At 51.6% G+C, this 15,254-nt stretch overlaps 1 protein-coding gene across 3 annotated transcripts in view; it reads left to right on the plus strand.

The window, feature by feature from the left end:
- Window positions 1–2,019: 2,019 nt before the first annotated feature.
- Smad7 (SMAD family member 7) overlaps window positions 2,020–15,254 on the plus strand; it is a 30,624-nt gene continuing 17,389 nt past the window's right edge. The window contains exons 1-4 of one of the 3 annotated variants that reach the window (XM_063231708.1): window positions 2,021–2,894; window positions 2,978–4,271; window positions 5,565–5,618; window positions 12,081–12,155. In XM_063231708.1, the coding sequence (XP_063087778.1) occupies window positions 3,662–4,271; window positions 5,565–5,618; window positions 12,081–12,155 (739 nt within the window). In that variant the 5' untranslated portion in view covers window positions 2,021–2,894; window positions 2,978–3,661. Of the gene's footprint in view, window positions 4,272–5,564; window positions 5,619–12,080; window positions 12,156–15,254 lie in introns of all 3 variants that reach the window. The other 2 variants (XM_063231709.1, XM_063231707.1) reach the window with 2 other exon arrangements.

A 15,254-nucleotide genomic window follows, 5' to 3' on the forward strand; every position in this document is an offset into this window, starting at 1 on the left:
TTTTGGTCTTGAGTAGTTTTTTTTTTTTTTTTTTTTTGGTCTTTTTTTGAGACGGGGTCTCGATAGGCAGTTCAGGATGGACTTGAGCTCACTTTGTAGCCCAGGCTGGTCTCGAACTCACAGTGATCCCCCCACCTTAACCTCAGAGTTCGTGAGTCACCACACGGGGCTAGTTTTTTTTTTTTTTTTTTTTTGTCTTTTTCATTTTTATCGGTACCAGGGGTTGAACTCACGACCTCCTGCTTGCAAGCAGGTGCTTATGCCGCTGAGCTAAATCCCCAGCCCCACCCGGCTAGTTTTTTAAAATATTAAACAGCTATGCACGTTAGGAATCTTTTAAATTGCTAGAGAAGAGTACTGAGCTAATTAAGATGTTTGATTCATGCCTGCCCTTTTTTTTTCAAAAACATTATTAATTTAGATGGGGAAATACAAACACTATATTTCACTTTTTCTAAAGAAAGTTCTTTTTTTTTGTTGTTGTTGCAGGGTCTTATTATGGTTTTGTTTGCTTTTGAGAATGGGTCTTACAGTGCAGTTCAGGATGGTTTTTGAACTTACTTAGTTTAGGCTGGCCTCAAACTCCTGGCGATCCTCCTGTCTCAGCCTCTCAGTGCAAAATGGCCTTGAACTTGCTTATGCAGCCCAGGTTGGCCTTGAACTCAACAGTGATCCTCCTGTCTCAACCTCCTGCGATTACAGATCTGTGCCACCAAGCTTGGCTCTAAAGATTCTTTTAAAATCCTCAGTGAGTTTCACTGCTGTCTAGATGTTACAATTCTAAGTGACTTCAAACAAACAAATAAACAAACCTGTATTTCCATGAATAAAACGTGAAGGTAGATTACTAGGCCAACTAGCGGTCTCCTCAATAACTATGCGCATGTAATATTTAAATACTGTAGTACGTTTCTCAACACCAGAGGTTTTCACGACGTAAAAGAGCTCACGTCCTTAGCCTGACCAATGCCTTCCCTGTTTCCTTGCAGCAATTTCTATCTGGGGATATGTTTCTCTGAAGCCTGATAAACTTTCCGACCCCAAGCACCGAAGGGTGTAGAAACCAGCACCGCATGCAAATGAACGCCCTAGGCGGATCTGCTCCCGGGGTAACCTTCCCGCGCCGGGAGGCGGGTGACGAGGTCTTCCGGGCCCGGGAGGAAACCTGCCGGCGGCGCGCAGGCGAGCCCCCCTCGCCCCCCTTCTCCCGCCAGGATGCTGCCCCTCGCAGCTCGTCAGCCGGCCAAATGCATTCCAGAGCTGTGCACAAGACACGCTTCTCCAGGCAGTCCTAGAAACTGGAGCCCCGAGCGGGAGAGGGCGGGAGGAGGGAGCGCGCGGCCGCCGCTGAGGTCACACTGCGCCGCCTCCCGCCCTCGCCGCCCGGCTGTTCCCTCCAGCGCACACTTCCCAGGGCCTCGGTCCAGCCTGGTGGAAATGTCTTCTAAACAGAGGCAGCCTTCTCCTCCTTCCCTCCGGCACGGCCAAGGACCTGCCGCCGGGGCCTTTAAAACAAAACGAATGAATGAAGCCCCGGGGCGCGAGCGCACTCGGGCTGCCCCTGCGAAGTCGCGCAGGGTCTACACCGGCCACCGACCGGCTGGTTCCGCTCCAAAACTCGCGGGCGATGCCCGCTCGGGGCTGCCGGCTCTTGCAATTTCTCCTATGCTCCAGCTGGGTCACAGGCGGTTCCGAGAGCTTCTGGGTTCCCCTCTTCCCCCCACATACATCGGTCCCCTTTCTTCAGACCCGGGAGGGGTTGGCAGTGGCGGGGTGGGGGGGGGAGAAATAGCTTTTAGAAACCCGATCTGTTGTTTGCGAAACACAATCGCCTTTTTTTTTTTTTTTTTTAAAGCGACAGGGTGTCTAGACAGCCACGTGACGAGGCCGGAGCCGGGCGCGCCACTGCGCAGTGGAACCAGCCGAGCAGAGGGCCGGGCGGGGGGGCGGAGAGGAGGCGGCGGCGGCGGCGGCTGGGGGCGGGGGAGGGAAGGGAAAGAAGGGGGAGGGAAGGGGGCGGAGGCGGGAGGCCTTGCGGGAGGCGGCGAGCCCTGAGCACACTCGCTTGCTGCTCTGCGCACGGAGGCTCCTGTCCCCAAGCCGAGCCAGCCGGGCGCCGTGCTCGGTCCGCTCGCCGCGCCGGAGAGAGCTGCTCGAGACGGAGCCAGCCCGCCGGCGCCGAGCCGCCGAGCGCCCGGCTCCAGAGCCCCTGAGTGCGGCGCGGCGAGCCCCCGGCGGCGGCAGAAGAACCCGAACGCCGGGAGAGGGAAAACGGGGGACAAGGAGGCTCCTGGTCGCGACGAGGAGAGTCTCATAGGAGGAGGCGGTGAGAGGACACTCGGGCCTCCTGCCGCTGCAGCCGGGTCGGGGCGAGCAGCTCACGCGGGGAGCCCCAGCGGCTGGCTGCGGTCAGGGGAGGGGGCACCAGCGGCCCCCCGCACTGGCCAGCGGCTTGTGCCCTGGAGGGCGAGAGCGCGCGACCCGCCAGCGGCCCGCCGCCGCCGCGCCGCCCTCCCACGCGCTGTCAGCCCTGAGGGGCGCAGACGCCGCCGCAGCATCTTCTGCCCCTGCACCCCCGCCAGCGTCGAGGAAGTCCCCGAGGAGGACCGGAGCCCCTGTGAGCGCAGGAGGAAAGACCAGAGACTCCTAATACACCAGATGCGCAGGATTGAAGCAGCCTAGCCAAAGCTTTCTGTGGATTAAAAAAATACACGATTTTTTTGAGGGGGGGCAGAAGAAAAGGAGAGGAAGATCAGTGGGGCTCTGCAAGGGGAAAAAAAGGGGGATGTAACTCGTGGATACGTTTTTCTACCCCTCAAACATCTTGTTCTACTTTGTAAACATTTTCTTTTTTTAAACCCAGGCTCGAGCCGGACGCCCCCAGACCTCCAAAGGTACGAGGAGGTGGTGTTTTTTTCTTTTGAGGCTTTGCCTATTTGGTTTTTAGGTTTTGAGAGAGCCTCCTTATTTTCTCCAGACGTCTCATGCGGGGTGAAGTCCACTCGGCCCCCTCCCCCGAGTCTTCGTGTGCACGGAATTCGAAGAGATCCGGTTACTAAGGATATAGACAAAAAAAAAAATAAATCGCGTGCCTGCCTTTTTTTTTTCCCTTCCCTTTAATTGCCAGTTTCTCCCCACCCCCAAATTAAGTTGCTTAGCAAGGGGGAAAAGAGGCTTCTTCGCCCCTCCAGCAGCCCAGCCGAACGCCTTTCGTTTTTTGCCCCTGCGGGTCTTCCATGTAGGAAGCCGAGGCTGGCGAGCCCCACACTCGGGAGCCACTGCGGGGGGGCCTCTTTTTGGAGAGGCGCCGGCGGGGGCAGGCTCGGCCGCCCCCAGGGAAGCCTCTGCCGCGTTCCTCCGGGGCGCGCCGGGGCCCGAGAGCCGCGCAGGGCGCGGGCCGCGCGGGGTGGGGCAGCCAGAGCGCAGGCCCCCGAACCCCGGCGGGCGCCCCCGGGCCCCCGCGCGCGCCCCGGCCTCCGGGAGACTGGCGCATGCCACGGAGCGCCCTTCGGGCCGCCGCCGCTCCTGCCCGGGCCCCTGTTGTTGCTGCTGTCGCCTGCGCCTGCTGCCCCAACTCGGCGCCCGACTTCTTCATGGTGTGCGGAGGTCATGTTCGCTCCTTAGCCGGCAAACGACTTTTCTCCTTGCCTCCTCGCCCCGCATGTTCAGGACCAAACGATCTGCGCTCGTCCGGCGTCTCTGGAGGAGCCGTGCGCCCGGCGGCGAGGACGAGGAGGAGGGCGCGGGAGGAGGCGGAGGAGGAGGCGAGCTGCGGGGAGAAGGGGCGACGGACGGCCGGGCGCATGGGGCCGGTGGCGGCGGTGCCGGCAGGGCTGGCTGCTGCCTGGGCAAGGCGGTCCGCGGTGCCAAAGGTCACCATCCCCACCCCCAAGCCACGGGCGCCGGCGCGGCCGGGGGCGCTGAGGCGGATCTGAAGACACTCACGCACTCGGTGCTCAAGAAACTGAAGGAGCGGCAGCTGGAGCTGCTGCTCCAGGCCGTGGAGTCCCGCGGCGGTACGCGCACCGCGTGCCTCCTGCTGCCTGGCCGCTTGGACTGCAGGCTGGGCCCCGGGGCGCCCGCCAGTGCGCAACCCGCGCAGCCGGCCTCGTCTTATTCGCTCCCCCTCCTGCTGTGCAAAGTGTTCAGGTGGCCGGATCTCAGGCATTCCTCGGAAGTCAAGAGGCTGTGTTGCTGTGAATCTTACGGGAAGATCAACCCCGAGCTGGTGTGCTGCAACCCCCATCATCTTAGCCGACTCTGCGAACTAGGTAAGTTGTCCCCTGTTTACCCCCACCCCCGGCGCGCTAGAGGTGGAAGAAGAGTATCCTCGGGCTGTGTTTGTGGGCGTGCAACCACCTCCCGGGGGGGAGTACATCCCCCTGCTGGAGGAGACGTGGAGACCGAGGCAGAGAAGGAACCGGGGAAACTCGAAGGGCATTCCTTGGGGGTTCCCTTCAAGGCTTTCTTCTTCTGTCGCCCCGAGGGTGTCCCTGGGCACTGCTGTGGCACACATTGTACGGAGGTACAGCTAAAAATTAGACTCAACCTATTTCCGGATCACTAAGGGGATGCTGAGAGAAGTGGGGGTCACGCCTCCCCCGCACCCGGAAAGGCGGTGAGGTGTGTGGCCGAGTTGGATTTGGTCCAAGCCCGCCAAGGAAGGCTGGGAAAAGCGAGCTATAAATGCTGAAAAGTCCACGCCTTTAGTAAATAAGGAGACTTACCTCGGGCACAAGTGGCCCAGATACTACTCTGGCCCCACAGCTTTGGAGTTTCAGGGGTAGAGGATTAGGATGGGAGACCAAACTGGGTACTTACTTTCATCTCTGCCAGCCCCGAGGTGAAAAGGAATCAGAAGTTGGGTGCCTTTCCTTTTTTTCCACTTTCTTACAGAAAACATGTAACTACTACTATTTAGAAAGGTGGACAGAGACTCGGTGACGTTGCAGCCCCTTAACTGTGCAGGGGCCTGGGTTTCAAGGCTGAGACCCCCGAGCCTACGCTTTTATCCTAGATTCTTTTTTCCCCGTGTCTTTAATGCTCGGCGTGTGTAGGTTGTATTGCACTCAGGGCCCCGCAGATTCCCCCAAGTTCACCGGTACACTAGGGGCGCATCTCCCAGGTGGGCTGGGGAAGGGGAGCCTCAGGTGCCCCGCGGAGCAGCCGGGGGCGGAGGTGAATCCCACCCCGGGGGGCAGACAGGCTCGGAGGAGGGCGGGGCGGCGGGGTCTGGAGTTCAGGACGGGAAGGGGGCCCGGTCGCCCCCAGCTCCGTGAACTGTGAAGTGCGCGGCCGTGGCCGAGCCGGTGATTTCCAGCCGGGCCCGCCGAGCGCTGGGGCGACGGCCGCAGACGTGGAGGAGCGCAGCGCCGAGGCTGGCGCCAGGCGGCCTCTTTTGTTTATCTGACAGCTAAATATCAAGGCAATCACCGCCTCGCGGCCCTGCCTCCAACCCCCACAGCTAAGACAAACAGTTGGGCTAAAAGAATGCCTCTGTTATCATAAGTTTCTATCTGTTTCTCATGGCTGGGCCCTTACACTCTCTTACTTTTTAATTCCAGAGTCTCCCCCCCCTCCTTACTCCAGATACCCGATGGATTTTCTCAAACCAACTGGTGAGTAGCTGACTTTCAAAATACCTTTCCTGTCTTCACTTTAGAACTAGAACCTCTAGAATCCCGGTCATTGTATCTGTGTGGCACCAGAGGGAAGTACTAGACTCGCTCAAGTTTCCTCTCTTGGAAGTTTGATAAATTTTTGTTGTGGCTGGGTCCCCCCTGCCCTCACCCAAGACATTTCCTAGATAATCCTTTACTTTTGTTCCTTTTAAATTTTTTTTCATTTTGTTCCTTTTTATGTATTTGCGCTCTGGGACCAAACTTAGCTCAGCTGTAACACATGGAGGCTTTAATCCATGCAAAAGCCTCTTGCGCCAAATAGGGCAGGTTGTTGGGAAAATTTGGAGATTTTGAAAGTGCCAGGAGAATCAGTGGGCAGAATGGAAAGGATGATAAGATGGAAGGGAAGACAGTTTCCGAAGGGGCAAGAGGGAGTTTGGGTTTGGAATAAGACACTAGCAGCTTTAAGCTTTGGCAGCCAGTAAGAGGGAAGTAGGTTCCCCCTCTCTCCCAGTCACCAGTGATTCAGTCCCCTCCTGGGGTTTTCTCAGAATTCTTGGTAGGGGCCATAAAAGTTTTTAGCATAGCTCTGCCTGCCTGTTGCTTTGTCACAGGATGGCACAGGGCCAGGGCAGAAGCCCATTTAAGACTGGCACCAGCCTGGTTGTGGTTGTCTGCATTCAACTTCTGGCTGGCAGCACAGAGAGGCCCATCCTTTGGAGCTGACAGTGCCAGGGGACAGGGTCAGCAAAACAGATTGGGGATGACAGGAGGAACAATCCCTGTTTCCTGGAGCTCCTTCTTACAGTGGGAGTTCATTTGATAAAAGTACCAATTGTAATTTAGAGTTTCTGCCTGTATGCTGGTGCCTGAAAATATGTAATGCTTGTGACATTTGTATTTTGCCAAGCTTCTAGCAGAAAGAAAAGTGAAGGGTTGGGCACCATTTAGCTCCTGGAATTCTACAAGTCCTTCCGCCTCATGAGTTTGGCTGTTGGGCCTTTCTCCCCACTAATTAAAAGTTTTGCTGGGGCGTTGTCATAAATTAAATACTTTAATGAATGTGTAACCGAAGCCCATGCTCTGCAGCCAGCCCTCCCGGGACTCCAGCTCTTAGTTAGGAAGGCGTTCCTGCTTGCCTGGTGCCTGTCTAATAAGTGCCCTGCAAAGCATGTGATATTTTGCTTTCGATTTACAAAACAACAGATAAATGGTCATTAATGAGATAACCAGCTCTCTGAGTTTGTAACAAAAGTTAACTGGCATTACCAAGCTCTGTATTCCTAAAGAATGTTAACTTGCTGGAGTTTTTGGCAGAGAGAATCAAAAATTCTTTTGTGAGGTTAGTTCTCCAAGGGGAGAACTGTTTTCATGTTCTTCAAATTTGAAGGTTTTCTTTAAGAGGGACAGCAGTCTCCGTGGCCCAGGAGTAGAGTATGGGGGTAAATGTTTGCCAGGATCATTCAAAAACCATAGAAAAGAAGAGCCTTGTTTACTTGGGTCTGTTGCAAAGATACTGGGATAAATCTGTTCCCAGAATTTAAGCAGTTATTCTGCCAGGCTGGGACCTCATTTTCGGTGAGTGGAGTGATATATTTATTCATTAGCAAGTGTTGACATTAGGTAGCAAAATGTGTATAAACAGAGAAGCCACAAAGACGGGAATGTGCCATTTCTAAGGGGGTGGGGGGGGGGAGAAATGTTCTTCAAATCAGCCAATAGGAAGTGATTAACCTGCCAATAGGAAATTCAAACAGCTGATTACTCACCCAAAAGGCTTTGTTTTAAACAAAACAAAAGCAAAAACAACAACAAATCACTGTTGTGTAAGAAGGTGAAGGTGGTAACAGATGAAGCCCCCAGGAGAGAAATGGTCCCAAGGCAAGGCTGGGCAGCCAGGTCTGGGGTTGGAGGGACATAGGGTCAGGTTTGGGGCTGGTTTTGCTGGCAGCTGTGGCTGGGATATTGTGGTTAGAGGGGAGTGGTGCTGCTTTAGGTTTTTTTTATCCCCACCTAAGGCTTAGGGAGAGTGTTGTTTGGGGCCTGGGAATTTACATTCTTAATTGCTAAGCCTCAGGTTGAATTTTTGGTCTTGGGTTACTAGGTGAAACAGGCATAAGGTTTTACAGTGGGCAACTGTTAAAGTTTTTATCCAGTTTCACAATTAAGAGAATCCATTCACCAAAGTCTTCAGCTTGGGAAGAAACTATGGGAGTTGGGTAGGGTACTGGCTGGCTAAAGCTGGAGGGTGTTCTGACTTGCCAAGGTTTAAGCTGCCCCGCTGCAGCCTCTGTGAGGCCCTGGGTTTTGTGTAGCTGGTATTGTGAAGTACCCTAGCAGTGTCCTCTGCAAAGGAATGTTAGATGTGCCTGAACCTCCGGGCAAGGAGGCTATGACTTGTGGCTCTTGGAAATAGAGAAGGTACTCCTGCCTCTTCCATCCCAGAAGAATAAGAATTTGCCACTAGGTATTAGATCTCAATTTATGGCATGGAAATGCTGGGTAAATAACTGAATTCTGCTTCCTGAGTTTGCTGTATCACCTTATCTGAAAGGCTGGAAGAATACCTGGGCTGGGGGTGGGTGCTCAGTGTTGTGGGATCTGGGAACTCAGATGCCCAGGGCCCATTAGATTGTGCTTGCGTGGCCTAGTAGACACCTTAACCTAAGATCTGGCCTTGTTTTGACTTTTAATTTCCCAGTTTGCTTGCCTTTTTTTTTGGTACTAGGGATTGAACTCATAGCCTTGCGCTTACCAGGAAAGCGCTTGAACCACTGAGCTAAATTCCTGGCCCCAGATTTCTTTTTAGAAGCCCAAATGATGAAAGAGTTCTATTGGATGATGCATTCATTCATTGTTGGTTCATTCATTTGTTGGTTCATTCATCATTGGTCGATTCACAGGTGGAATGATGTGCCTGCCAAAAATCCTGAGGATTCCAACACAGTGCAGTGTTCTTCTGTGACTAGGGTTCCTTTGAGTTTTGGGTTGGTTGAATCATGTAGGCAAACTTTTGGGGATATTGGTAGTGGTAGTGGTGGTGTAGGTGGACTCCTGACCCCATCAGTGCTTAGGAAGCTCCAAACAAGGTTGATAAAACTGCCCTGGCTCTGTGTGAGAGCAGTTTGGTGAGACTCCCTCATCAGGTCAATCTTTGGTTGTTTCCTTGGTTTGGGTTTTCAAAGGCTGTAGGAACAAACCTGTGTGGAACAGCTGGGAGAAGTGAATGAATCTCTCCCACAGTACCTTGCCCCTTACAGGGTGCTTGGTAATAGTGGTGGAGGAAAACCAGGAATGGCCTAGTGCTGCTGCCTGCCAGCCTGGCCTTGGGAGCAGGAAGCAGAGAGTGAGGCAGAGGTGAGACCCTGCCTTTAGATCTGTCTTTGTAGAGTTGTTTTTTTTTTTTTGTTTTTGTTTTTTTCATTTTTATCGGTACCAGGGATCGAACTCACGACTGCCTGCTTGCAAGGCAGGTGCTTATGCCGCTGAGCTAAATCCCCAGCCCCTGTAGAGTTGTTTTTTAAATTTTTTTTTTTATATTTGTGGGGAAGGTTTGGTGGCCTGAGCCAGGTGTTAGCTTGAGACCAGTCAGGATGCTGAAGACTATCAAAGCCTGGCCACCTTCCACGGCTCGTCTGGAGAGAACCATGGGATAGGTAGGAGCTGGACTTTTGGGGATAGCTCACCTCACTGGGTGGCCACTTGAACAGGGTGCCTCAGTTTACCTGGGTGCATGTGAAACTGGTATGCTTTGCTACCTCACAGAGGTGGTAGGGAGGTCTAATTAACGTTTGTAAATCCCTTCTGAGATCAAAGGCACTCTAGGAGGGCAGAGCACCATTTCATAAAAACGCTTGTGGTTGCCAGCACAGAGCTGGCTTACCTTTGATGTGAAGCAGGCTGACACCCTGCCTGTGGTCTCAGCTCTGCAGGGAGAGGCCAGTCTTTTTTTTGAAACACACCTTGCCCTGGCATCCAGCCAGCCAGAGCTGGGGGGCGTGGCTGTGGGTAAGTCCTTGTGTTTAATGTGGGGGTGTCTTCCATTTGGTGAGTGTGTAGAGAGAGGGAAGGGGATGAGAAGCTTATCTCTAGAAAATGGTGAAGGCCATTAGAGTAGTTTAGAAAGTGCGGGGCATACACTGTTTAACAAGTAACTCTGTTTCCTGGCTTCTATTGTTTTCTATTTGATTAAGTGTATCCTGTAAAGCTGTATATTCCTGTTAGGAATTATACTTTTTTTCTGATGAAATGAGATTACACACAGTCTTCTCTATCCTGCCATCAGCCTACCCCTTCCCTGTTTTAAGAATTCTTTTTTTTTTTGAGTGCTGGGGGATTGGACCCAGGGCCTGAAGCATGCTAGGCAAGTGTGTTTATCACTGAGCTGCTTCCCCAGCCCAGGAGAATACAGCAGAGGCTATCAGAGAATACAGGAGAGGGAGGAAGGATTAGAGAGAACTGACTATCCAAGAGGCAGACAGAATCTCAGAAACAGCTGGGGCCTCTATGTAGACTTGGTTGGCTTCCATCGCTTTGTCAGGTACTGGAGGTAGCAACTGCCAGTCAAGGGCTCCTCTAGGCTGTTGGCTTCTGGGCTGTGCTTTGGTTTGGCTTCCTATTTGCCTATGTTGCCAAGGAGCTTTAGTTGGAAACCCATATTGTGCACCAAGGGACATCAAGCAGGTGGCCTGGTCACGCAAGTGGGTGAGGGACTGGAGTCTGCAGGAACTGACCTGGTGTCAGGCTTTCTACCTGGACTTCAGGAAGTTTAGCATTGGCAGTGGTGTGTGAGGAACTTCCAGGATCTTGTGTATTTGTGTTGAGACTAACAAGCTGTGGTATTATTTCTTTTAATTGCTTGGAAGGTAGTTGTAGAGTCTATTGATCCTCATTAACATTGAGGTCTCTGTGCTGAACACTTGAGAGCGACTGAGAAGTCAAGGAGAAAGCTAGTCAAGACAGTGAAAAATCTGACAGTAAAAAAAAAAAAAAAATCAGTGAAGACAGTGGACTGAGTGCCAAAGACATTTTGTAGGTAGCCTTATAAACTAGGAAGATTTCCAGTGATGGAGGAATGTGGACCAGTCTGAAAGCAGAGCCTCTCCCAGCCCCCGAGGGTTGTGGCTTGATCTGGTGGTGCTTACTCAGGTGCATATATGAGTAAAAATCAGAGACCTCTTCAAATTTATATAGTTTGCTATACTTCTGGTTTTTTCGAAATGGGATCTTGCTATGCAGCCCAAGTTGGCCTCAAACTGGAAACTTAGTGTGTTTGCTATACTTAAATTGTACCTAGTTGAAAAGGAAAAGCCAGCGCCTGCCTTGCAAGCAGGCAGTCGTGAGTTCGATCCCTGGTACCGACTAATAAAGAAAAGGAAAAGCCCTCCTGAACTGGGAAGTTTGTTTTAAAATATGAGGATGAATGGAGTGTGGTAATAGAAGCCTTTAATCTTAGCTCTTTGGGAGGCAGAGGCAGGAGGGTCTCAAATGTAAGCCTAGCCTGGGCAATTTAGTGATTTGTTAGACTTTGTCTCAAACAGTTTGGTAGAAGTACATCTCACGGGGCTGGGGATTTAGCTCAGTGGCATAAGCACCTGCCTTGCAAGCAAGCGGTCGTGAATTCAATTCCTGGTACCGATAAAAATGAAAAAGAAAAAAAAAAAAAAAAGGAGTACATCTCACCATATGTATAATTTATTTTACTTTATTTTTTTTGGTGTCTGGAATCAAATTCAAGACCTTGCACTTCCCAGGCAAGCACTTACACCATTGAGCTATATCACCACTCCTAGACTCTGACGTCGAAAAACAAAACAAAAAATTAAAAGGCATGGGAAGTCAGGTGTGGTGTTGCACTCCTGTAATCCCAGCTCTCATAAGGCTGAGGCAGGAGGAGCACTGTGAGTTCAAGGCCACCTTGAGCTACATAGCGAGACCTTCAAAAAAATGAGGTGGGGGGACCTGGAGATAACTCAGTATAAAGATTCTGAGTTTAAACCCTGCTCACCATGGAGGGGGAAAAGATCAGAGAAAAACCTTCCTTTAGGGGTATGTAGCAGATAGCCAGGAGGATTTTTGCCTTTGGTAGGGGAAAGATGGTTTTGCCTTTGGTAGGGTTAAGAAAAGTACACCCCAAACCTCCTCTGACCTTGGGAACCACCTGGTCTTCTCAATGGAGACTTAATAATACAAGAGAAATTCCAGCCAGTCTGTGATTGAGCCTGACTTGACTAATGATTAACCAGCTGCCTGGAGCCCAGACGGGTGACAAGGTGCTGTGGTCTGTCTTAGGATAGGCAGTGAAGCCAAGCGGACCATTAATAATCAGCATTGTGGCCGCAAAGTCAGCCTCTTGGAATGTGTGGTCTCTCTTTCATGCTCTTTAGAATGTGCGTAAAGATGAGTCTCGGTGTTTTTATTTGTGTATTTGTTTATTTTTCTCCCTTTTTGAATCCACAGCAGACTGTCCAGATGCTGTGCCTTCCTCCGCTGAAACAGGGGGAACGAATTATCTGGCCCCTGGGGGGCTTTCAGGTAAGATGCTTTCTCTTATTTCCTGATGGTTCCAAAGGTTTTTAAAGTTGCCATAGACTGAATGCTGCTCTGGGATTTATTCTCATTTTTATCTGCCTTAAAATGGATGCTTTGAGTGACTCTGGTGCCCTTTTCCTGCTCATTATCCTGTGGTACTTTGGGCATCAGAACTCTTTAAGTTCATTCCACGAGTGGGGAAACTGGAGCCAGCTGGAGGGTGGATTTGAGCAAGACATGTTTTCATGGTTTTAAGCAGTTTCTGGCTCAAGGAACTTCTACTTGGTGACTTTGGTGTCATGCATTTAAGTTCCTTTTTTTTTTCTCTCTCTTGCCTTTTGGGTATGGGATCTCTTGAAGGTGTGACCTGCCTAAGGGCAGAATGGAGCTCAGAGTGGGTCTTGAACCTTCCCTCCAAGTCCTGATTACCCTTCCAGCTTTGTTCACGATTCTCCAGCACATGTCTGGGGATGGCTGCGCCAGGCCAGGGAGCTTTGCAGACAGTAGGTGCTATGGCTGCTTCCAGCAAGGCAGATTTTCCTTGCAGTTTACAAGGAACTCACCAACAGTGTAACTGGAAGGCATTGTATTCTTTTCTAAAGACATCGTATTTCTTCCTGCTTTTCCCATCATTAAATTTTCTAAGAACTAGCTGAAGCAAGAAGGAAAGTGACCTGGGGGTAAAAGCAGAAAGAAATTTTGCCAGAGTGCTGGGATATCAGGCTTTTTATTTTGTATCTTGTGTCATTGGTGTAAGTAATGTCATGGTGTAGCAGCTTGGATGGAAGCAATAAAACTGTGGTGCACCCTCTTTCGTGGGGTGACCCCGAGACCAAATGGGTCAAGCATTGGTGCTCTGTGTGATTCAGGTATGTTTCATCCCAGACAGTCTCCTAGGCCTTCCCGTCCAGGAATTGACTTGATGAGAATGTCTGTAGGGAGACCCTTGTTTGTTTTGGTTTCTGTGCAGTATATGGTGTTATCTGAGACAGAGGGTATTGTTTATGCAAAGCTTCTAATGAGAACTGGCCAGGAAAAGAGGGACCCCAGAGGGGTGGGCTGGGGGGTGGCACACAGAGGACTAGCCATTGAGAAGGGAGGTGGCAAACACAGCCACAGCGTGTGGACGGCAATCTTTCCTGCTTTCGAAGGCTGAGGGAGTTGAAAGTTCTTGAAAGAAAAGAGGGCGAGAAGAAGAAAGAGCCTCAGCAAAATAACAACACACTCAGGATGTTGTTAGATGGTTTTATTTTTTAAACCCTGGGTGTGCAGGGAGGAGTCCTAGCCCCTCCAAACCACATGAAATAAGCAAGGGAAGTGGTAGCTTTTGAAAGGGGCTTTTCGGAAGGTTTGTCTTATTGATAACATCTTGTCTGTCTCCTTTGCTGGAGGAAATGATGACACCAGGCTGAGCCACCAGCCCAAGCCACTGCCTGAGCGCTTGCTTACTCTGCTCAGTAGCCGCACAGTGAGACCTGGGCAACGTTTTGTGATGGGTGGGCTTTATGTTCCCCAAAGCTCATTCAGTCCACACACAAAGAAGGTGTGCGTGGGGGGGGGTAAAGGAAGCATTATTGACTCCCCGCAATCCCCTATGGTAATTGCAGCCACTTAGATTAATGAGAGTTCCTAAGGAGTAGTGGTGTGTCTCTGAAGGGGTGGTGTGGTTTAACAAAACTGCAAAAAGCAGGAAAAAAGAGGGGGCTTCCACATGAAAGAGCATTTGTTTTGAATTTTAGCTCTTGATTTACTAATTCCCAAGGCTTCAAAGTTGGAGCTCTTTCTTCTTTCCGTGTGTAGTTGGAGCCATGTATTAATAATGTGCCGCGGGGGGAGGTTGTAGAAACTGCTCCTTGGGTTGGTGCCAGCGGTTTGGGGGTGTCCAGCAGAGAGTTGAAGAGCACAGAGAAAACTCTTCAGAGTGGAATCCCCCCTCAAAAGGTGATTTTTATGCCTGGCCAACTCAAGGTAGAGGGTTTTATAAGTACCGAAAGCTAAGACCTCTTTTTCAAGAAATTGGTGGTTTCGGGGGTGGGGTGGAGGGGTTGTCCTGGGCCTCATCTTCGCAGAGGATGAGGCAGTGAGGGTGCAGTGGCAGGACCCTGCAGAGGAAGGGGTTAGCGTAGCAGATGTCGGGGTGAGGAGGTAGCTGGGCCTTGCTCAGGGAGCAGGACATCTAGGTGGGCAGCAGTGAAAACACCCGCAAGGGATTTCTCTTTCCCCTCCCTTGAAATAACCTCTCTGAGTCTCTTTCACAGACCCTGTGTGCTGTTTTCCTTCCTGTCCTGCCCTGGCTGAGACCGGGCTTAATGAATGGGGCTCAGTTTAGGGTGGGAGGAAGGTCGGCAGCGGGAGCCAGGGCTTGATTCTCTTGGCAAGGGAAGAAGGGAAAGAAAAAACAGCAGAATGTGAAAATGTGGTGCCTCAGAGGTGGGGGTAGGGTGTGCTCAGAGGCCTAGCCCCTCCTGAAACTCAGGGGTAACTCCAAAGCTGGCCCTTCCCTTTCCTGCGCCCTTGCAGACCTCCAGCCCTGGAGGAAGGGGAGTGGGTGGGAAGGAGCTCTGCACACAGGGTTGCTGGCTGGCTGCAGGCTGGAATTCCAGCCCTGCCACTTAGTTGAAGGGGGGTACAGGGGGCCTGGTCCTTTGGGACTTGTAGTGAAACACACCCCACCTCTGCAAGTTTCCTCCGTCTGGGAAAACGGGACATTTTTAGAAGGCGGTGACTTGGTTCCAGGGGATTGTACTTTCATTTCTGTCAGCCGGCTCTCAGACAGATGGATTGCTCCGTGCAAGCATGCGTGTGTGCGTGTATATGCGTGCGCACGCGCCATAGACAGGCAGTCCGGTGTTTAGACACTGGAGCACACAGATACCTACAGGCAGGCTCTGGGACAGGCTGGGGTTCTTGTCCCGGGAAATCTGTTGATGTCAGGGCAGCCTCTTCATGAGGATGTGGTAGGAATGTTATTTGTGGATTGATTCTAAACTATGATTTGGCAGCCTGAGTTCAGCTCTCTGGGCATTGGCATCCTTTGAATGGCATGCAACTTCAGATCAGGCGCTTGTTGTTTGGACATGAAAGCGTCAGGGTTTCGGAGGA

The sequence above is a fragment of the Cavia porcellus genome, unplaced genomic scaffold, assembly GCF_034190915.1.
Source record: "Cavia porcellus strain 051 isolate PalLab524CR breed Dunkin Hartley unplaced genomic scaffold, mCavPor4.1 scaffold_20, whole genome shotgun sequence".
Lineage (NCBI taxonomy): Eukaryota > Metazoa > Chordata > Mammalia > Rodentia > Caviidae > Cavia > Cavia porcellus.